General features: G+C 43.2%; 1 protein-coding gene across 1 annotated transcript in view; it reads left to right on the top strand.

The window, feature by feature from the left end:
• The window catches only part of ESYT1 (extended synaptotagmin 1), a 139,692-nt gene that overhangs the window by 45,942 nt on the left and 70,976 nt on the right, over positions 1-22,774 (top strand). The window contains exons 4-7 of the mRNA XM_077297549.1: positions 468-541; positions 4,833-4,905; positions 5,020-5,109; positions 7,520-7,575. Coding sequence (XP_077153664.1) covers positions 468-541; positions 4,833-4,905; positions 5,020-5,109; positions 7,520-7,575 — 293 coding nt within the window. The remainder of the gene's footprint in view (positions 1-467; positions 542-4,832; positions 4,906-5,019; positions 5,110-7,519; positions 7,576-22,774) is intronic.

Below are 22,774 nucleotides of genomic sequence, written 5' to 3'. Positions count from 1 at the left end.
CGGCTTTACGGCCGGCACTGACCGGCGCCCTGCACCTTGAAATGTGATTATGATGATGAGTAAACCTTTTATGTGTTTAGATCTCAATAGGGTAAATCTATTATGGTACTTGGTTTCTTAACAGCCTCATGCTGGAAACTATGTGTTTAAAAACTTGCTTTCCCTAAAGGGAAAGTCACGCATCATAATGGTTAGCTAATTAAGTAAACGAGCTCGGATTGCATTAGTGAGTACATGAACATACAGGCAAAGTGTATTCAGGAAGGATTTAATTTTATTGTTTAATGAGTGTAAATCGTTGACACGGACGGCAGGCAATTTAGTAATATTAAGCATTAGCAATCATTAATGTAATGTAGACATTTTAATATGATGTTATACTTGATGGACAATCATTATCATTTATGTACCTGTAACATGATTTTCTATGACACTTTAATGGTGTGATTTTGCTATGTGTTGGGCAGGCTCCAAAGGTAATCGGTGTTAAAGCCCATACAGAAATGGATAAAAAACAAGTTATTTTGGACCTGAATGTGAGGTGAGTTTAGGATTATAAATTGTACAATATTAAAAATCTTAAAAAAAAATGAATATTTTAAGAGGTTTTAGATGTTGGTCTCCTCTTCCTTCACAAATGGGTATAATTAGGATAACTAAATAAAAAGTCTAATTTCGTCATATTAACTCTAGCCCTCTTAAGAGAGACTAAATTGGGGAAAGTGGGGAGATGTCTCACTGTACAAGGAGGTCATGGCCAAAAGTGTTGGCACCTTGAAATTGTTTCAGAAACTGAAGTATTTCTCCCAGAAAATCATTGCAATTTACACATTTTTTTGTTATACACGTTTCTTTCCCTTGTGTGTATTGGAACACCACAAAAAACAGAGGGACAAAAGGTTAATTGGACATAAATTCCTAAATAACTGCTATATTTTCCTATAACCATCAATAAGCTTCTTACACTTCTCAACTGGAATTTTGAACCACTCTTCCTTTGCAAAGTTCTCCAGGTCTCTTATATTTGAAGGCGCCTTCTCCCAACAGCAATTTTAAGATCTCTCCACAGGTGTTCAAAGGGATTTAGATCTGGACTCATTGCTGGCCACTTCAGAACTCTCCAGCGCTTTGTTTCCATCCATTTCTGGGGGCTTCTTGAAGTATGTTTGGGGTCATTGTAATGCTGAAAGACCCATGACCTAGAATGCAAACCCAGCTTTTTGACACTGGTCACTAAATTGCGACCCAAACTCCTTTGGTAATCTTCAGATTTCATGATGCCTTGCGTATAGTCAAGGCATCCAGTGCTAGAGGCAGCAAAACATCTTAGAATCTCCACCATATTTGACTGTAGGTATTGTGTTGGTTTCTTTGTAGGCCTCATTTCATTTTCGTTAAGCAGTATAATTATGTGCTTTACTAAAAAGCTCTATTTTTGTATCATCTTTCCACAAGACTCTTTCCCAGAAGGATTTTGGCTTACTCACATATTTTTGGCAAACTGTAGTCTTTATGTTGGTGTCAGCAGTGAGGTCATCCTGGGTCTTCTGCCATAGTGTTTCATTTCATTCAAATATCAGCAAATAGTACATGCTGACACTGATGCACCCTGAACCTGCAGGACAGCTTGAATTTTTTTGGAACTTGATTGGGGCTGTTTATCTACATTCCGGATTATTCTGCGTTGCTACCTTTTTATTGTTTTTTCTCTGCCGTCCGCATTGATTAGCTACAGTGCCATGGCTGTTAAACTTCTTGATTATGTTGCGTTCCGCGGACAAAGAAACATCAAGATTAGTGATGAGCAAGTATACTCGTTGCTCGGGTTTTCCCGAGCACGCTCGGGTGACCTCAGAGTATTTGTTATTGCTCGGAGATATAGTTTTCATCGCCTCAATTGCATGATTTACGGCTTCCAGATACGCTGAATACATGTGGGAATTCCCTAACAAACAGGCATTCCTCACATGTATTCAGTTTATCTGGAAACAGTAAATCTTGCAATTGAGGAGATGAAAACTATATCTCCGAGCAATAGCAAATACTCGGAGGTCACCCGAGCGTGCTCGGGAAACCCCGAGCAACGAGTACACTCGCTCATCACTAATCAAGATCTCTGGAGATGGACTTGTAACCTTGAAATTTTTTATATTATTCAACAATTTTGGTTCTCAAGTCCCCAGACAGGACTTCTCTTTCTGTTCTCAATTCTTATTTTGGCACAAACAATGTAAAGATTGAGTGAACTTCTCCACTTTTGATCTGGGTTCAGGTTTGATTTTCATATTGCCCACACCTGTTACTTGCTACAGTTGAGTTTGAACAAGCATCACATGCTTGAAACAAAGTTGTTTACACACTTTTGGAAAGGTGCCAACAGTTTTGCCGGGCCCATTTTTGGTGTTTAGTGTGAAATTTCCAAGTCCAATTTGCCTTTGTTTTTCAATTTTTTTTGTCTTGTTCCAATACACACAAAGTAAGTATACATTTATAACAAAATGTGTAATTGCAATAATTTTCTGGGAGAAGTACTTCTTTTTCTGGAACAATTTCAAGGGTGCCATCATTTTCGGACATGACTGTAGGTCCTGATTGCAGTTTTGCAACATGCAATGTCTCTTCTGTGCAGGCATAGATGACAGACGACACTGTGATTGTTCTGTTCCTCCTCAGGACCTTGTGGGAAGGGTGGCATGTAACCATGTTTTGTACATTCATTAATTAACTTTTTGATTTTTTTGATGTCTGGTCAAAAACTCTATTTTGGTATACATCAGTCTTAACTGTGAGCAACAGGCTTTATTGCCAAGGATAGGAGAGTTTTCTCTGGCTCCATTTCTATATGCTGTTCCTCAATGTAGGCACATTGTACTGGTATCTATATATACAGCTCTGTATACCACAAAACTTGTATGTACTAACTAGATATAGTGTAGGGATACCACTCTTTGGCAGCAGTTGGGGTGAGCACAAGCAGCAAATATCTTATACACATAGGAAGATTTATACTTCAGAAATCATCAAATGAAAGCAAATTGCCCTTCACTGGCAAAATGGTATGACTGAAAATAAAACAATCTCTCAGATGTACGGGCTTACCCATTTACAGTGGTCTCCATGCTTAGTCAGTCTTCGCTGTAACTGACCAAGACAACAGAGGTGTTTTGTATCTAGACTACCTGGACAATAACTGAGGCAGCTCAACTGCCTTAAATAGCCTCTCCAATCCTGGAGGTGGAGATGTGGGAATGGCCAGTCCCACCCAGCTCTTGTAGCTGTTCCTACAACCCGAGCCCATTAAAAAAACCCTCTCAGCACTAATAGTGCTGGAGCCTGCTTTCTGAGCTCATATCAAAGAGCGTAACCACCTCAGTGACACATTTCCCATCCAGGAGCTGTGCAGCTACCATCTTACAATAGATATATAAATACCTACATAGAGGAGTGCTGGTATATAGATCTTTATTTACCACTGCAATGTGCCTATAGAGAAGAACATCATGTAGTTGAGTAGCAAGAGAAAACTTCCATCCTTGGTGGTACAGCCTGACACTCATACCTATTGTGTTGGAGCGTGTGACTTTGAATCCTGGGCAGGACCACACTATAGTCCAAGGATAGATATAGATATATAAAGATATGCCCCCACCTCCAAAAAAAAAAATTTTGTTAATTCAAGATAGACTTTATTGTTTATTGAAGGGGTTGTTGGTGATTGTGACAAATCTGCAGGTACTCTGTGCCTACAAACTCTTGAATCGCGACAGTGGGCGGTTCACATGCTGTCATGTCACTTGTGTGCAATTCATGACCACCTGCTTATATATTGGGGAATTGAGACAGCATGCGCACCGCACACAGTCACAATTCAGTGTTCTAAGGTCACGTAGATTGCCTGCAGACTTTTGCTCCACGCCACAAAAACCCACTTAAACCCTTGCTTCCACGGCCAATTTTCATTTGATAGTTTTCATTTTTTCATTGACCTAGTATGAGGGCTTGTATTATTTGTGGGAAAAGTTGTAGTTTTGATTGACACCATCCACTTTTCTATAAATTGTACTGAATAATGTTAATAAAATCCAAATGACATGAAATGCTGGAAACAAATGCAATCCCAGCATGTTTAGTTTTTGCTGCATTCATTGTTTTTACACTATTCAGTTGTCACTTTCTAACATTTTCTTTGTGACCAGAGGAGATTTAAATGGATGTGATTAAGGGCATGGCCAAAAGATTCTGTGGTGTGCAATGTGCTCAGCATAAACTGTCCCTCTTCTTTTTTTTTTTTTTTTTTTAAAGTTGGGAGGTATGGGGTTATAAAGCAGAGACAAAAAACAGAGGTAAATGCAGTCAGTCTCCTGAGGGTTTGTTTTCAGTAGTGAGAGACTTTAACTCTTTAGTCAGCTGACTCCTCCTTTTCTAGACTAACCATTTAGAAGCAGCTATGTCCTCCTCATTTATCTGGGCTGCATAATATCTGATTCACTTCCCATTGAGATGCATTGCTAAATAAATTCACAATGTTTATTATTATGTTTTGTTGAATTTATTTGAGAAAAATAAAGTCAATTATCCCAATGTATTCTATGGACCAGTGAGTTGACAGAATGGTGAAACAAGCCAAATCCTTCCTGACTAAGTGCGAGGCTCCATCTTTCCATTGCAGTGCTGTATAGAATCAGTTGGTTTTCCCATCTTGTGGTTTACCGAATTGGAAGGTGTCCTGTATTGATTAGATGGCAAGAAACCTGGCCCTTTGTTACCCATGCCTGTCTTTTTATTGTTGCTTTTCCCTCAATACCACACTGACCTAACTCTACTGTCCACAGTTATGTCGGAAACATGGAAATAGATGTTGAAGTGAAGAAGTATTTCTGTAAAGCTGGAGTTAAGGGGGTGCAGGTGAGTCATGTCATGGAGACAAGACATAGATTTGATGAATTGTAAAGTGACATTTCTGAAATGTTCTAGCCCCCTGTCACCATGTGTGACCGGTTTCTGATGTTTTTTCATTAGTTGCATGGGATGATACGAGTAATCCTAGAGCCATTGATAGGTGATCTTCCAGTCGTCGGAGCTATAACCATATTCTTCATTAAACGACCGGTAAGTTAGCATTAGTTAATTGCTAAATTAAATACTGGTGCTGTTATACTCATTAAAATGATACCTGTGGTGCAAAAATACGTTGTGTTTTTTGTGTTATCCGTGTTTGAAGTTTTCCTGTAATGATATTTCCATGCATTGGAGCAGGGCTGTGGTCAGGGTCCTGTAATAATATTTCCATGCATCGGAGCAGGGCTGTGGTCAGGGTCCTGTAATAATATTTCCATGCATCGGAGCAGGGCTGTGGTCAGGGTCCTGTAATAATATTTCCATGCATCGGAGCAGGGCTGTGGTCAGGGTCCTGTAATGGTATTTCCATGCATTGGAGCAGGGCTGTGGTCAGGGTCCTGTAATAATATTTCCATGCATCGGAGCAGGGCTGTGGTCAGGGTCCTGTAATGATATTTCCATGTATCGGAGCAGGGCTGTGGTCAGGGTCCTGTAATGATATTTCCATGCATCGGAGCAGGGCTGTGGTCAGGGTCCTGTAATGGTATTTCCATGCATTGGAGCAGGGCTGTGGTCAGGGTCCTGTAATAATATTTCCATGCATCGGAGCAGGGCTGTGGTCAGGGTCCTGTAATGATATTTCCATGCATCGGAGCAGGGCTGTGGTCGGAGTCCTGTAATGGTATTTCCATGCATTGGAGCAGGGCTGTGGTCAGGGTCCTGTAATGATATTTCCATGCATCGGAGCAGGGCTGTGGTCAGGGTCCTGTAATAATATTTCCATGCATCGGAGCAGGGCTGTGGTCAGGGTCCTGTAATGGTATTTCCATGCATTGGAGCAGGGCTGTGGTCAGGGTCCTGTAATAATATTTCCATGCATCGGAGCAGGGCTGTGGTCAGGGTCCTGTAATGATATTTCCATGCATCGGAGCAGGGCTGTGGTCAGGGTCCTGTAATGGTATTTCCATGCATTGGAGCAGGGCTGTGGTCAGGGTCCTGTAATAATATTTCCATGCATCGGAGCAGGGCTGTGGTCAGAGTCCTGTAATGGTATTTCCATGCATCAGAGCAGGGCTGTGGTCAGGGTCCTATAATGATATTTCCATGCATCGGAGCAGGGCTGTGGTCAGGGTCCTGTAATGATATTTCCATGCATCGGAGCAGGGCTGTGGTCAGGGTCCTGTAATGATATTTCCATGCATCGGAGCAGGGCTGTGGTCAGGGTCCTGTAATAATATTTCCATGTATCGGAGCAGGGCTGTGGTCGGGGTCCTGTAATGATATTTCCATGCATCGGAGCAGGGCTGTGGTCGGGGTCCTGAAATGATATTTCCATGCATCGGAGCAGGGCTGTGGTCGGGGTCCTGTAATAATATTTCCATGTATCGGAGCAGGGCTGTGGTCGGGGTCCTGTAATGATATTTCCATGCATCGGAGCAGGGCTGTGGTCAGGGTCCTGTAATGATATTTCCATGTATCGGAGCAGGGCTGTGGTCAGGGTCCTGTAATGATATTTCCATGTATCGGAGCAGGGCTGCGGTCAGGGTCCTGTAATGATATTTCCATGCATCGGAGCAGGGCTGTGGTCGGGGTCCTGTAATAATATTTCCATGCATCGGAGAAGGGCTGTGGTCAGGGTCCTTTCTTGTGCTCTGACCCCCTTGTCTTTTTTTTTTGAATGACACTGCATTTTAAATATCACACCGGTGCAGTAATTTATGTGGTCTCCAAAAAAAAACATTAGGTCTTCAGCAAAATGGTGCTGTCAGAGGCTGATTAGCAGTCTCAACTACAAGGCATTGATTTGAGTTCTCAATCTGCGCATGCACTTCCCAATGTGTACAGGGGACCATCGCGGGAGATCACAGAAGAGGGGACATATATTGCCGCTGCTCAGGATATCTTGCCAGTGAAGGCAACATCAGAACAGATTTGACCGTTCATGTGCCACCGACAGCACCATTTTGTGGGAGACCAAGTTTTTTTTTTTCGAAGACCACAGAAATTACTTTGTCGACGTGATATATAAAATAGAAGGCAGGTTACTGACGGATCTGTGCCCTGGCTGTACTTGGCAAAATCCTGCTGACAGGTTCTCGTTAAAGAATCTACACACAATGTAAGTTCCTGAATCTCAAGGTATATATTGTGCATTCTCATGACCATTCAGGGTTAAATCAAACGTCCTGATTTTTATCTCCCCTGATATCATCTGTCAGGAGGCCTCCATACACATGATGATCCTCTGATCCTGCCATTTGGAAGATGTGGCCAACTGTTATGTGTATACTCAAGAAATACCATTTCTTTTGCTGCATTATGCATCTCACTTGTTGACAGGTGTCAGAAAATAATCAGTCATTCTGTTCATCTGACTTGTCAGTGGGTCATGTTTATCGATGTGTATGTATGCACAATGTCATAACAAGCCAAGTTAGTTTTTTTTTTTCTTTTCTGGTAGTTGTTGGACTTAAACTGGACGGGGCTTACAAATCTACTGGACATCCCTGGCTTGAAGTAAGTAGTCCTCTGCTAAGCTCTCAAATATTGCTGTCTCATACTTCCTTAAAGGGAACCTGTCACCCCCCCCTCCCCCCAGGAATTTTTAACTAAAAGAACCACCTTGTGCAGCACTAATGCTGCATTCTGTCAAGGTGGCTCTTTTAGTTGGGGTCCCTGCCACTGCTGAACTATTCGTTTTTAGAATTTGCCTTTCCTACCTGTAGTTTGTCAGGGAGGCATGTCTTTTCCCCCCTGACACAAACGCCTCCTAGCCATCACTCAGGGCCTCCGGGCACCGCCTCCACTTCCTTCATTAACGTCCCCGGCGCCTGCACTGTAAGTTTTTTTTCACCGGGCATGTGCAGTTTGTGCTGCCCTTCGACTACCATCACATGATAGGAACTTACAGTGCAGGTGCCGGGGACGTTAATGAAGGAAGTGGAGGCGGTGCCCGGAGGTCCTGAGTGATGGCTGGGAGGCGATTGTGTCAGGGAGGAAAAGACATGCCCCCCCCCCGACAAACTACAGATAGGAAAGGCAAATTCTAAAAACGTATACAGTAGTTCAGCGTTGGTAGGGACCCCAACTAAAAGAGCCACCGTGACAGAATGCAGCGTTAGTGCTGCACAAGGTGGCTCTTTTAGTTAAAAACGCCGGGGAAAGGGGGGTGACTGGTTCCCTTTAACTCTACTTTTATGTCTTACTTTAGGTTATTTATAAGTGTGTATTCATTTGAAGTGCGATGGAAATACTGTTTTGCCTTAGGCTATTTTCACACTAGCGTCGTGCACTGCACATCGCTATGCGTCGTTTTGTAGAAAAAACGCATCCTGCAAAAGTGCTTGCAGGATGCGTTTTTTCTCTATAGACTTGCATTAGCAACGCAGTGCGACGCATTGACACACGTCGCCACCAAAAAACGTTGCATGTAACGTTTTTTGGTGCGCATGCGCGGCCGGAACTCCGCCCCCTCCTCCCCGCACCTCACAATGGGGCAGCGGATGCGTTGAAAAACAGCATCCGCTGCCCCCCTTGTGCGGCGCTTTCACTGCTTGCGTCGGTACGTTGCAACGACGCAATTCGTCGTGCGTCGTACGACGCTAATGTGAAAGTAGCCTTAGGTGAATCTGCTACTTGAAGCTTATAATGAAATCTTGATGGACGATGCTCCATTCAAGGGTTTGTAATCGCTATCTCTTATTCCTGTGATGGCTTTATCTCCATGGAAAACAAAAAAACAGGTGTTTATCTTCAAACCTACAGTGAGTACGGATAGTATTCAGACCCCTTTACATTTTTCGCTATTTCATTGCAGCCATTTGGTAAATTCAAAAAAGTTCATTTTTTTCACATTAATGTACACTCTGCACCCCATTTTGACTGAAAAAACAAATGTAGAAATTTTTGCAAATTTAATAAATAAAAAAATTAAATCACTTGGTCATAATTCTTTAGACCCTTTGCTCAGACACTCATATTTAAGTCACATGCTGTCCATTTCCTTGTGATCCTCCTTGAGATGGTTCTACTCCTTCCTTGGAGTCCAGCTGTGTTTAATTAAACTGATAGGACTTGATTTGTAAAGGCACAGACCTGTCTATATAAGACCTCACAGCTCACAGTGTATGTCAGACCAAATGAGAATCATGAGGTCAAAGGAACTGGCCAAGGAGCTCAGAGACAGAATTGTGGCAAGGCACAGATCTGGCCAAGCTTACAACACAATTTTTGCAGCACTCAAGGTTCCTAAGAGCACAGTGGCCTCCATAATCCTTAAATGGAAGAAGTTTGGGACCACCAGAAGTCTTCCTAGACCTGGCCGTCCAGCCAAACTGAGCAATCATGAGAGAAGAGCCTTGGTGAGAGAGGTAAAGAAGAACCCCAAGATCACTGTGACTGAGCTCCAGAGATGCAGTAGGGAGATGGGAGAAAGTTCCACAAAGTCAACTATCTGTCATGTCGGACGCTGTTCACACTAGGGCGTCCGACAGACAGCGGTAATACCTCATTTGTCCACTATATGCACAGTGGCGCCGGTTAGATTCGATCCAGATTATCCGGGGTTAATCTGGCTGGTACTCGGGTTGAGGGCTGAGTCACGCCCACTGCCTTTAAATAGTTTTGCTGGGCTTTGGGCGTCACCGATTATAGCTTCTGTCGTGTGCTTGGTTATCTCGGGCTGGAGTGGTGGTCTAGGAGAAGGAGTTTCGTATCCGGTGGTGTATTTCCCTTTGTCATATTTTCTCCTTCCTTTATTTGTTTTGTTTTGCCCTGTGCACTTAGTGTATTCCTGTGTGACTGCAGCGTGGTGCATATTTTCCATTATCCTTGCCTGTGCTAACTGTGGGTATTGGTGTGTGGTCTCTTCACTGGGTGGTGGGTGGTGGTTTCAGCCTAGGGTTGAAACAGGAGACAGGGTGAGGGTGGAGGCCCAGACATGTACACCATCAGTGTAAACTCTGGGAGAAGGGTCAGTCAGGGTTTCCCAGAGTTGAGGGAAATCGCAGGGGCCTTGGTTATTAGCTCTTGCCTACCTAGGCTTCCCGTGACACTATCACTGCGGCCCTCCACCAGTCAGAGCTTTATGGCAGAATGGCTCGACGGAAGCCTCTCCTCAGTGCAAGACATGTGAAAGCCCGCATAAAGTTTGCTAAAAAATCACATGATGGACTCCCAGACTATGAGAAATAAGATTCTCTAGTCTGATGAGACAAAGATAGACCTTTTTGGTGATAATTCTAAGCAGTATGTGTGAAGAAAACCAGGCACTGCTCATCACCTGCCCAATACAATCCCAACTGTGAAACATGGTGGTGGCAGCATCATGCTATGGGCGTGTTTTTCAACTGCAGGGACAGGATGACTGGTTGCCATTGAAGGAAACATGAAAGCGGCCAAGTACAGAGAAATCCTAGATGAAAATCTCTTCCAGTGTGCTCTAGCCTCAGACTTGGCCAAAAGTTCACCTTCCAATAAGACAATTAACCTAAACACACAGCTAAAATAACAAAGTTGTGGCTTCAGGACAACTCTGTGACCATTCTTGACTGACCCAGCCAGAACCCTGACCTAAACTCAATTGAGTATAAGGAAGAATGGCCGAGGATCCCCAAATCCAGGTGTGAAAAACTTGTTGCATCATTCCCAAGAAGACTCATGGCTGTACTAGCTCAAAAGGGTGCTTCTACTCAATACTGAGCCAAGGGTCTGAATACTTATGATCATGTAAAATTTCAGTTTTTCTTTTTTTAATTTGCAAAAATTACTACATTTTCGTTTTTTTCAGTCAAGATGGGGTGCAGAGTATACATTTAGAAAAAAATGAACTTTTTTGAATTTACCAAATGGCTGCAATGAAACCGAGTGAAAAATTTACAAGGGTTTGAATACTTTCTGCACCCACTGTACCCATTTTTATCTCCCTTGAGATCATCTTTTGAGGAATCGTCAATTTGACTCCATACAGCCTGCTTCTGCTGAAAAAAAAGAACTGGATTTAAACAGATATTGTATTCTATCTGTAATGGCTATCCTCTTGACATACAGTTGTTTCTCATAAAATTAGAATATCATCAAAAAGATAATTTATTTCAGTTCTTCAATACAAAAAGTGAAACTCATATACTATATAGAGTCATTACAAACAGAGTAATCTATTTCAAGTGTTTATTTCTGTTAATGATTATGGCTCACAGCCGATGAAAACACAAAATTCATTATCTCAGTAAATTAGAATAATAAAACACATCTGCAAAAGCTTCCTAAGTGTTTAAAAAGGTCCCTTAGTCTGTTTCAGTAGGCTCCACAATCATGGGGAAAACTGCTGACTTGACAGATGTCCAGAAGGCAGTCATTGACACACTCCACAAGGAGGCTAAGCCACAAAAGGTCATTACTAAAGAAGCTGGCTGTTCAGAGTGCTGTATCCAAGCATATAATGGAAAGTTGAGTGGAAGGAAAAAGTGTGGTAGAAAAAGTTGCACAAGCAACCAGGATAACCGCAGCCTTGAAACGATTGTTAAGAAAAGGCCATTCAAAAATTTGGGCGAGATTCACAAGGAGTGGACTGCTGCTGGAGTCATTGCTTCAAGAGCCACCACAGACAGACATCTCCAGGACATGGGCTACAAGTGTCGTACTCGTGACCAATAGACAATGCCAGAAGCGTCTTACCTGGGCCAAGGAGAAAAAGAACTTGACTGTTGCTCAGTGGTCCAAGGTGTTGTTTTCAGATGAAAGTAAATTTTGCATTTCATTTGGAAATCAAGGTCCCGAAGTCTGGATATAGAGTGGAGAGGCCACAATCCAAGCTGCTTGAGGTCTAGTGAGAAGTTTCCACAATCAGTAATGGTTTGGGGAGCCATGTCGTCTGCTGGTGTACGTCCACTGTGTTTTATGAAGACGAACTCAGCGCAGCCATCTGCCAGGAAATTGTAGAGCACTTCATGCTTCCCTCTACCGACAAGCTTTTTGGAGAAGGAAATTTCATTCTCCAGCCGGACTTGGCACCTGTCCACACTGCCAAAAGTACCAATACCTGGTTTAGAAACACCAGTATCATTGTGCTTGATTGGCCAACAAACTTGCCTGACCTTAACCCCATACAGAATCTATACGGTTTTGTCAAGAGGAAGATGAGCAACACCAGACCCAACAAAATGCAGATGAGCTGAAGGCTGCTATCAAAGCAACCTGGGCTTCCATAACACCTCAGCAGTTCCACAGGCTGATCGCCTCCATGTCATTCCGCACTAATGCAGTAATTGATGCAAAAGGAGCCCAGACCAAGTGTTGTTGAGTGCATTTACTGAACATACATTTCAGTAGGCCAACATTTTGGATGTTAAAATAATTTTTTCAAGCTGGTGTTGTCGGGGTCGTCACGACAATAACCCTCATTCACCAGTCATTGCAAATTAAAGTATGACCCGAGCATCTGGTACCGGGTAAGAATGAGTCAGACAAATAGCTGGTTCAATCTCAGTTGATGCCCGTGCGTCTACTAGTGTCGGCAACGATCACAACAACTGCGTTTATTTCCAAATACACAGTACTATATTGTTCTAAGAAAAGGAATGCATTAGGCGGGGTTTAAGCAGTATATGTCTAGTATTCAGTCCTTTCTGATTTGTTCTGATATTTCCTGGCGAATCCTCCTTTCTTCACATTCCTGAAGTTTAAATTTCAGAAGAAATTATACTTCTTCACTCAGAGACAAAAACTAGTGTAAAGGTGAATACTGGCAGCCATTTTAAATACAGTTATATCTGCAAGCATAGGAAAAACTTATTGTTTCACAGTATAAGATATAGAAAAGTACAAAAAGGTATAAAGATATATATTTTCACCCTGACAATCCCCCCTAAACACTAAGTTTTTCCCTTAAAAAAAAGATCCTTCGAGACTGTCCATGTGATGGGGAAAGGGGAAGTGGATTTCTTCATTCAGACACCTCAGAAACTCTCCCGTAGCGAGAGGCCTCCAGGCAGCTGAACCCTTCACTAACCTCACATGGAGTTCTCCCACTGTCCCTAAACTAGGTCTCTTAGTATGGCTACGTTCACATTTGCGTTGTGCGCTGCAGCGTCGGCGCCGCAACGCACAACGCAAACAAAAACGCAGCAAAACGCATGCACAACGCTGCGTTTTGCGCCGCATGCGTCCTTTTTTTGATTGATTTTGGACGCAGCAAAAATGCAACTTGCTGCGTCCTCTGCGCCCGAACGCGTGCGCCGCAGTGACGCATGCGGCGCAAAACGCAAGTGCGACGCATGTCCATGCGCCCCCATGTTAAATATAGGGGCGCATGACGCATGCGGCGACGCTGCGGCGCCCGACGCTGCGGCGCAGACCGCAAATGTGAACGTAGACTATCATCTGAGAATAGGGGGTTTTGTCTACTCTCTTGAGGGGGACATACTTAGGGATCTCCCCTGGATCAGTACCATCATACTCTAGTGGGTCTACTTCTTGATTGAGGAAGGTGCCAGTCGGAATTGCTTTGGCAATAACCTTTTTATACAAGGGAATAACACAACAGAGAATTATCGATCCAATTATAAAGAGGGCAATCAGTACCAAACAAGCTTGTTGAAGGAATCCCTTGAGCCCACCCAACCAACTGGAAAAGAAAGATGTTTCTACTCCTGCATTAGTTTTCAATTCTGCTGCTAACCCAGTTATCTTTTTAAGGGCTATCATGGTTTTTCCATTCACTCCAGAGTTCTGAGGGATATAGGTACAACATTCTTCTCCTACCATCCCACAAACTCCTCCTTTCTCAGCTAAAATCATATCAAGGGCTAACCGGTTTTGAAGGGTCATTCTAGTATTAGGGCCCAATTCCTCAACTATACCCTGAAAGGCATCTTGGCTAAAATTGACGAACCTTTGTTCACTGTAATATATGTAATTGATCCATTCAACATTTTTATTAATCTGCACCTGTGGGATTATAGAAGCAAAACCGGCATAAATCTGGTTCTGAGCTTTAAACTGGTCAGGCACCCCCCTTGGCACTCCAATAGCATCAATATATATCAGTGGGTCTTCTTCATAACTCATATGGAGCTGATCAAGGCTTCTCCTCTTTCTGGTAGGTTCATCAGGTATCTCTGGATCCCAAGGTAAAATCTTGAACTGCATGGCTAGTTTAACAAGGGTGCATTGACCTATCCAGGCATTAGGCAACCTTGGACGGAGCTTACCATCTCCACATAACCAATAAATGTCGGTACATACATTGTGTATGTTTAATTAGCAAGTCAGTATCTAGAGAACTGTTCTCTTTGCAGAAACCTGTCTCGAAGATCCCTACTGGTGTACCTGTGGTGTTGTGGGAATTATAGCAGGTGTAATTGTCAGCTAATACGGTTACTTCTCCTGGGACCTTTAGTTTGGGTTTCTCATGAATTAGTGGGACGTAGTCTGGGCAATCAGTGGGCTTCAGACCTTTCAACAGATTCATGACACAGGCAGTGGTGTTGTCATCAGGAAAAAGCAATGCATGTGTGTAGAGGTGTGTATTCGCAGCAGCACAAGCAATACATCCTACAGAGATATTCTGGACTCTTACATTGTATCTCACCCATTCTAACCATAGGTTTTTCCTTGGGGCTGTTTGTGTTTCTATGGAGAAAACTTCTTGCCAACTGAGACCTGGAATGGGGATTACTTCATTAACTACATTTTGCAAACGCTCACCTGGGCCTATTTTAGCTGTACTGGTAACAGGGGCCTTGGTTGGTCTGAAGCTAATATCCCCAGAGCTGTATGTGGCCTAAATTCCCATTGTATCCATCATTAAATACATAATGATAATGTCTTCCCAGTACAAACGTCTGCAGGTCAGCAGATTGGGGGTTCTCAAGATTTAGGAGGAGGGGGTGACAGCTTCTACCCCATTTACAGCCCCTAAGTGGTTGCAGAAGGGCTGTAAGATGCATTCTCTCACGAAGACTCCTACCTGTCCCATCCTTAGGGAACATGGCTTCACTAGGTTTATATCCCCAATCATCCCCCGTATTCCAGGCAGCATCTGACCAATAATAACAATTATTGTTGTCATTTCTGGTAACACACATATAAAACTGGATGATTCCCTCTACAACCCGTTGAGTCACATGGCACTTGACTACATCACAGAAATCAAATCACCAGATATTTATCGGGGCTGTCAGGTTTACCCAGAGAATAGTGGGACCAGGATTCTTATTTACAATAGGGGCCGAAGAGGTAGGGGCGAGGATGGCCCCCAACCCCAAGATCAAAAACAACAGCAACATTTCCCTTCAGTCACCACTGTGACTAAACACTGGTTCTGTCTCGTTTACAATGTGAGACGTGGATCCAGGTGCTCTTTCCTTCAAGTTTTACTGCAGTGGGGGTGACCAGGATCACCGTGTGGGGTCCTTCAAATCTTGGCTGGAGACAATCTCTGCGCACAAACTTTTTCACATACACCAGGTCTCCTGGCACAAAAGGGTGGTGTCCAGGATCCTTGTCTGGGTCTGGAAGAGAACTGAAGACCGTTAAATGCACTTTGGTAAGGTGTCCATGTAAGGCCTGCACATAGCTAGTCAAGTCCTGGTACTTAAGCTGCAACTGTTGTGGAAAGAAACATCCAAGATTGGGGCCCCTGCCAAACAGAATCTCATACAGTGACAGTCCTGTCTTCCTGTTTGGGGTATATCTTACTGAAAACAAAGCTAGAGGAAGGCATTCTGTCCATGGTTTACCAGTCTCTGCCATTGCCTTCTGGATTTTAGGCTTAAGAGTTCCATTTAGTGTCTCCACTTTTCCACTGCTCTGCGGATAATATAGAGTATGCAATGCTTGACTTACCCCCAGTGCTGCCATTACCTCTGACATGATCTCTCCAGTAAAATGGGAACCCTGATCGCTTTCAATGACTTCAGGAACTCCATACCTGCATATGATCTCAGCCATCAGTTTCTTTGCCGTTGTCTTAGCCGTAGCTTTGGCAACTGGGTAGGCTTCTGGCCAACCTGAAAATAAATCAATGCAGACCAACACATACTCATACGTCCCTACCCTAGGCAACTGAATATAATCAATCTGCAGTCTCTGGAATGGGTAAAGGGGCCGGGGAGTGTGTTTGGATGGAGTTTTCACTGTCCTACCCTGATTATGTGTGGCACATATCATGCAGCTCTGTACCTGCCTTTCTGCGCAGGTGGAAAACCCGGGGGCAATCCATTGTTTCTGTAGGGTGTCACACATGGCCATCTTCGAGTGGTGCACATTCCCGTGCAGAACCTGTGCCATCATTGGGTACAGTACCTGTGGTAGGCAGACCTTTTCACCCCTCCCCCACAGTCCAGTGACGGTATCAGAGCAAGCCCCTATCTCTTGCCACCTATTTTTCTCCTCCTTGCTTGCCTGTTCTTGTAACCGGGCTAAGATGTCTTTCGACACAAGTGGAGATGGTGGGATGTCCAGGTGTGGGGTGTCCAGGTTACATACTTTAGAGGCTACAGGAGTGCTTGCTGCTTTCTTGGCAGCCTGGTCTGCCAGTGCGTTACCCTTTGCCTGTCCATCAGTGCCTTTACCTTTATGATGCCTGCTTGGGTGGGAAGCTGTAGTGCATTCATAAGTTGCTGGACTGCCTCAGCATATTTAATGGGGTGGCCATTTGCTGTCCGGAAAGCCCTGGCTCTCCAGATAGGCCCATAATCGTGTGCAATGCCAAAAGCATACCTGGAATCAGTGTAGATATTTACAGTCTTACCTTCTGCTAGTTTGCACGCTTCTGTGAGCGCCTTGAGCTCTGCTTCTTGTGCAGACATATGAGCTGGCATTGACTCTGCCTTGATTACCTCATGTTCTGAGACCACAACATATCTGGTACAGAAGCGTCCTTGGTCATCTTGGTGACGGGATCCATCTACAAAAAGCTCAAAATCAGCATTAGAATAGGCACACTAGAGACAATAGGGAGACCAGCCGTTTCCTGAGACATCAATTCTAGACAATCATGTGGTTTGGAAATCTGATCTTGTTCCTCTGGATCCATTCTAGAAAGAAAAAGAGTGTCCTTTTTCATGTCACCTACTCCTCATTCCTCCCTTTGGATCCATAGGAACTAGGAGAAGAGTAGCGGGGTTTAGGGCAGTGCACCTTTTCAAGTCTCATTAGTAGGCATGAGAATAGCACACTGAAGTCGCAGCTGTCTGGCCATGGACAGGTGGCCAGGTTGTACTTGGTTAAGGATACTATGTACATCATGTGGGGTATGGACCGTCAGTGGGTGATCCAAAACAATCTCTGAAAACTTGTGTAGCAACAGCTGGACAGACAACACAGGCCGAACACAGGAGGAACTTCCTCTTGCCACCGTATCCAGGCGGCCGCTGTAATAAGCAACAGGTCTCTGTATTTGCATCTAGTAAGTCTTTGGTCATACCGTCAATGAATGTATTTACCAATACTTTAACATCAAGTGGGTTTACTGGACTGTACCCCATGTCTTCCCATTTCAGCTGTAACTGTCCAAAATACATCTTCACACACTCTCCTTTTGTCACATCTGTATGTGTCTTAATTATGTGTCCTAGCAAGTCACCTGCTTTTGTGCTCACTAACTCCCTAGGCCTGCCCAGGTGCACTTATACGTCCATCATATTGTCTTTATCTGAAAAATGGGAATAGGCACACTAGAGACAATAGGGAGACCAGCCGTTTCCTGAGACATCAATTCTAGACAATCATGTGGTTTGGAAATCTGATCTTGTTCCTCTGGATCCATTCTAGAAAGAAAAAGAGTGTCCTTTTTCATGTCACCTACTCCTCATTCCCCCCTTTGGATCCATAGGAACTAGGAGAAGAGTAGCGGGGTTTAGGGCAGTGCACCTTTTCAAGTCTCATTAGTAGGCATGAGAATAGCACACTGAAGTCGCAGCTGTCTGGCCATGGACAGGTGGCCAGGTTGTACTTGGTTAAGGATACTATGTACATCATATGGGGTATGGACAGTCAGTGGGTGATCCAAAACAATCTCTGAAAACTTGTGTAGCAACAGCTGGACAGACAACACAGGCCGAACACAGGAGGAACTTCCTCTTGCCACCATATCCAGGCGGCCGCTGTAATAAGCAACAGGTCTCTGTATTTGCATCTCGTAAGTCTTTGGTCATACCGTCAATGAATGTATTTACCAATACTTTAACATCAAGTGGGTTTACTGGACTGTACCCCATGTCTTCCCATTTCAGCTGTAACTGTCCAAAATACATCTTCACACACTCTCCTTTTGTCACATCTGTATGTGTCTTAATTATGTGTCCTAGCAAGTCACCTGCTTTTGTGCTCACTAACTCCCTAGGCCTGCCCAGGTGCACTTATACGTCCATCATATTGTCTTTATCTGAAAAATGGGAAAGGTTGGTTCTCAGGGTCAGCCAATTATTTTAGCGTAGCTAGCTAGTCAGAGGGCCTCCAGGGATAATACTCCTGTATCTGTTTTACCCTACCTGATGTGGTTGGTTCTCTGGTGGTGGGAGTGACATGACATGCTGGTCTACAGCTCCTTCCCAAAAGGATTACTGTCAGCCTACTCCCAAAAGTTAATGTCCCCACTATCCACCAACCACAATCCTGTGTCAGTTTCTTATATCACTACATGTGATCTTGTCTGGACAGAATTCAGTGCAATTCTCTTAGGTCGGGTTGCAGCACAGATCTTACAAGTATTTCTCCAGTCTGGGTTTGTCTGATCACAGTCCATCTGTCTTGTCTGGGTCTCTGGTTATACAAAGGTATGACCGTAGCAGTAATGTGTCAGTCATAGTCGGACTTTTAAGCATCAAAACATTCATAATACACCTTACTTTCGTCTTGCTGCACTCTCTCAGACACCATTTATTCACTTGCTATTTTCCTCCTTTGTTGATCCTCAATTTGCTATATCAATCACTCAACTTGAAGCAGGTGAATCTTTTACCAATCTTTCAATTACACTGATAATCAAACAATCACTTACAAATTTCCTTCTAAAACTAGGCACTAGATTTCACCTTCAATTTACAATATTTCTTTGTACTTCAAAACAATATTGTCGCCTTAAACAAAACACAGATCTACCAGCGCGTACTACACCAAGAAGATACAGAGAAACCTTGGAACGCAGCCACATACTGCCCCCTCCCTACCAGAAACACGGATATAAGAAAAATCACAGCATTCCTCTACACAGAGAAAGGAGAAAAGCAATAGCGCAGCGGCTTGACCCCTCCCATCGGATATTTTAGAGATAAACACAGAAACGGAATACAGCAGTTCTCAGACTTAATTTCTACAAAACCTTCCTCTGATCCTCCCTCTCCATCAACCTCTTTCCATGCTTCGTTCTTTAAGCCTCGCGCAAGTCGCAGATGAGCTTGCGCTTGTTCTAACAATCCTTTATCTTTCAATATGCCCCTTTTATTTTCTATGAGATTGCGCCATATAGACGGCTGCAATCTCCCTGACGAGGGCAATCCTACATGCTTGTACAACCTCTCAACATTCTTGACTGCCCTCTTGCCTTCCCGTGACTCTACTATTGTCTTGACTTCCACAGCATCCTCATTTAACTTGTGGGGCACGGACTTCTTTTGCTTTAAGAGACGCAGCATGACTCACAGAATACTGTGTCCTCCTGCAGTAGGCCACTGACAGCGATATCAACACTGTGTTCTAAAATACGGAGCCTCTCGCTCAACGTATAAGGAAAAGAGCCTCGCGCTCAATATTTCCTGTCCCTAACCTGAACAACAGTGATTAACAGACTATCCTGTCACGATATTCTAAACCGTTGGGAGGCGGTCTCCTTGTGAGAGCCCTCCACAAAAATTCTGGTGGTCCCGTACGGGGCGTCATAATTACCTATTTCTGGTGGTCCCGTTTCGGGACGTCTTAATTACCTGTTTCTGGTGGTCCCGTACGGGGCGTCATAATTACCTGTTTGTACTCAAAATTCTGGTGGTCCCCCACTTGGGACGTCTTAATTACCTGTTAGTACAATATCACAGAGGCTGCGTCTCCTATCCCTTTCTCTAGGCCGCCCCACAATCTACAACTTGCTCAATCTTTCACTCCACTTCACTACTAGACAATAGTCACGGGTAGGGTGGTTGAATGGAGTACAATGACCGGTGGAGGAGGTATGGTGTACACGAGGACGCGCAGGATGCGACGTCTCTCAGTTGCTGGTTCAGAGCGTGGCACGGGATCGCGCTCGGTCTCACCACTCGACCGGTCACCTCTCGGACCCAAGGAGACCACAGACAAACCAATAACGGCTGAGACACTAGCAAGTGTGACACATACAAAGTATATGATCTCCACTTACCGTGTTTGGAGGGTGATCAGTCCTCGAGGTCAGCCACTGCGGGTGTCATCCACGGACATCCAGGCATGGGTCCAGGGGTCTCGGATCACTGGCCACGCCCCACGTTGGAAGCGCCAAATTGTCGGGGTCATCACGACAATAACCCTCATTCACCAGTCATTCCAAATTAAAGTATGACCCGAGCATCTGGTACCGGGTAAGAATGAGTCAGACAAATAGCTGGTTCAATCTCAGTTGATGCCCGTGCGTCTACTAGTATCGGCAACGATCACAACAACTGCGTTTATTTCCAAATACACAGTACTATATTGTTCTAAGAAAAGGAATGCATTAGGCGGGGTTTAAGCAGTATATGTCTAGTATTCAGTCCTTTCTGATTTGTTCTGATATTTCCTGGCGAATCCTCCTTTCTTCACATTCCTGAAGTTTCAATTTCAGAAGAAATGATACTTCTTCACTCAGAGACAAAAACTAGGGTAAAGGTGAATACTGGCAGCCATTTTAAATACAGTTATATCTGCAAGCATAGGAAAAACTTATTGTTTCACAGTATAAGATATATAAAAGTACAAAAAGGTATAAAGATATATATTTTCACCCTGACAGTGTTATAAAGTATTCTAATTTACCGAGATAATGACTTTTGGGTTTTCATTGGCTGTAAACCATAATTATCAACATTAACTGAAATAAATACTAGAAATAGATCACTCTGTAATGACTATATAATATAGGAGTTTAGTTTTTTGTATTGAAGAACTGAAATAAATTAACTTTTTGATTATCTAATTTTGTGAGAAGCAACTGTACATTTGTGTAACTATCCAATTTGATCTATTTTTTTATAAGGATACAAAAAGCAGTTTGCTGTTTTTTTAGTTTTTTTTTTTTTCCATCTTTTAAAAAAAGAAAAATGTGTCTAACTTTGGTCGCATCTGCAGACCATCTAACGTCTATGGGGGGTCTCCTGACTCTATCCTGAAATTCAACTGCCGATCATTTTATTATTCAGGAAGATAAGCTGCTGCAGTGAATTAGCTGCATAGAATCATAGAATTTTTGAGTTGGAAGGGACCTCCAGGGCCATCGTGTCCAACCCCCTGCTCAATGCAGGATTTACTAAACTATCTTAGACAGATGTCTGTCCAGCCTCTGTTTGAAGCCTTCCTTTGAAGGAGAACTCGCCATCTCTCGCGGCAGCCTGTTCCACTCATTGATCATCCTCACTGTCAAAACGTTTTTTCTAATATCTAATGTGTCTCCTCCCATTCAGTTTCCTCCCATTGCTTCTAGTCTTTCCATGTGCAAATGAGAATAAAACTGATCCCTCTACAGTGTGACAGCTCTTGAGATATTTGTAGACTACTATTAAGTTTTCTCTCAGTCTTCTCTTTTGCAAGCGAAACCTTCCCAAATCCTGTAGCCGTTCCTCATAGGTCATTGTTTGCAGACCAGTTGCCGTTCTGGCCGCTCTTCTCTGAACTTTCTCTAGTTTGTTCATGTCGTTTTGTTTTTTTTTTAAATGTGGTGCCCAGAACTGGACACAATATTTCAGATGACGTCTGACCAAAGAGGAATATAGGAGGATAATTGCTTAACGTGATCTAGATTGTATTCTTCAGTTAATGCAAACCAGAATGGGGTTTGCCTTTTTTGCTGCTGCATCACACTGTTGACTTGTGCAGTCTGTGATCTATTAGTATACCCAAGTCTTTTTCACACGAGCTGTTGCTTAGCCCTATTCCTCCCATTCTGTTTATGCTGTTTTAAAAAAAAAAAACAACATTTAGTTGCTGTCTACCGTTCTAGTTTTTTTTTTAAAGATATTTTTGGAATCTCTCTCTCATTACTTGTCTTTATAATTTATTTACTGTATTTTTCTGCTGCTGACACTGCTCTTTATGATGTTAATGATTGCTGCCCACACTTTTAGTGTGGGTCTCTGAGATAACAGTGAAGCTGTAATATAAAAACAATTGAGCAATAATACACGTGCACTGCACTTTATATTTATTTAGATTGTCGTGGATTGGCTTCCCTGTGTTCCTAGTGTCTCACACTATAGGATTAAAATTTGTTTCATTTGACAATTACTGGTGGTGTTGTATATGCTGACCTGCCCGCCTTGGTTTTTATTATGTTTTTTCTTTTCTTTTTTTTACTATGTCTTGTCAAATTGTTTTTAATGTATTTGTCCTTGTTTGGTGTCTATATCTAATAAAATGAAATGTAATTTATTAAATGATCTTTTGTTACTATTATTATTTTTTCAAATAGTTGTTACTTGCATATATGTTGCCTAATAATTTGTTCAAAGACATTTTCTGAGATAGAAGTTAGACTCACAGGCCTCTAGTTCCCTGG

The sequence above is a fragment of the Ranitomeya variabilis genome, chromosome 3 (genome assembly GCF_051348905.1).
Source record: "Ranitomeya variabilis isolate aRanVar5 chromosome 3, aRanVar5.hap1, whole genome shotgun sequence".
Lineage (NCBI taxonomy): Eukaryota > Metazoa > Chordata > Amphibia > Anura > Dendrobatidae > Ranitomeya > Ranitomeya variabilis.
Note: the sequence above shows the minus strand (reverse complement) of the source record. Positions and strands in the feature narration are given on the sequence as shown.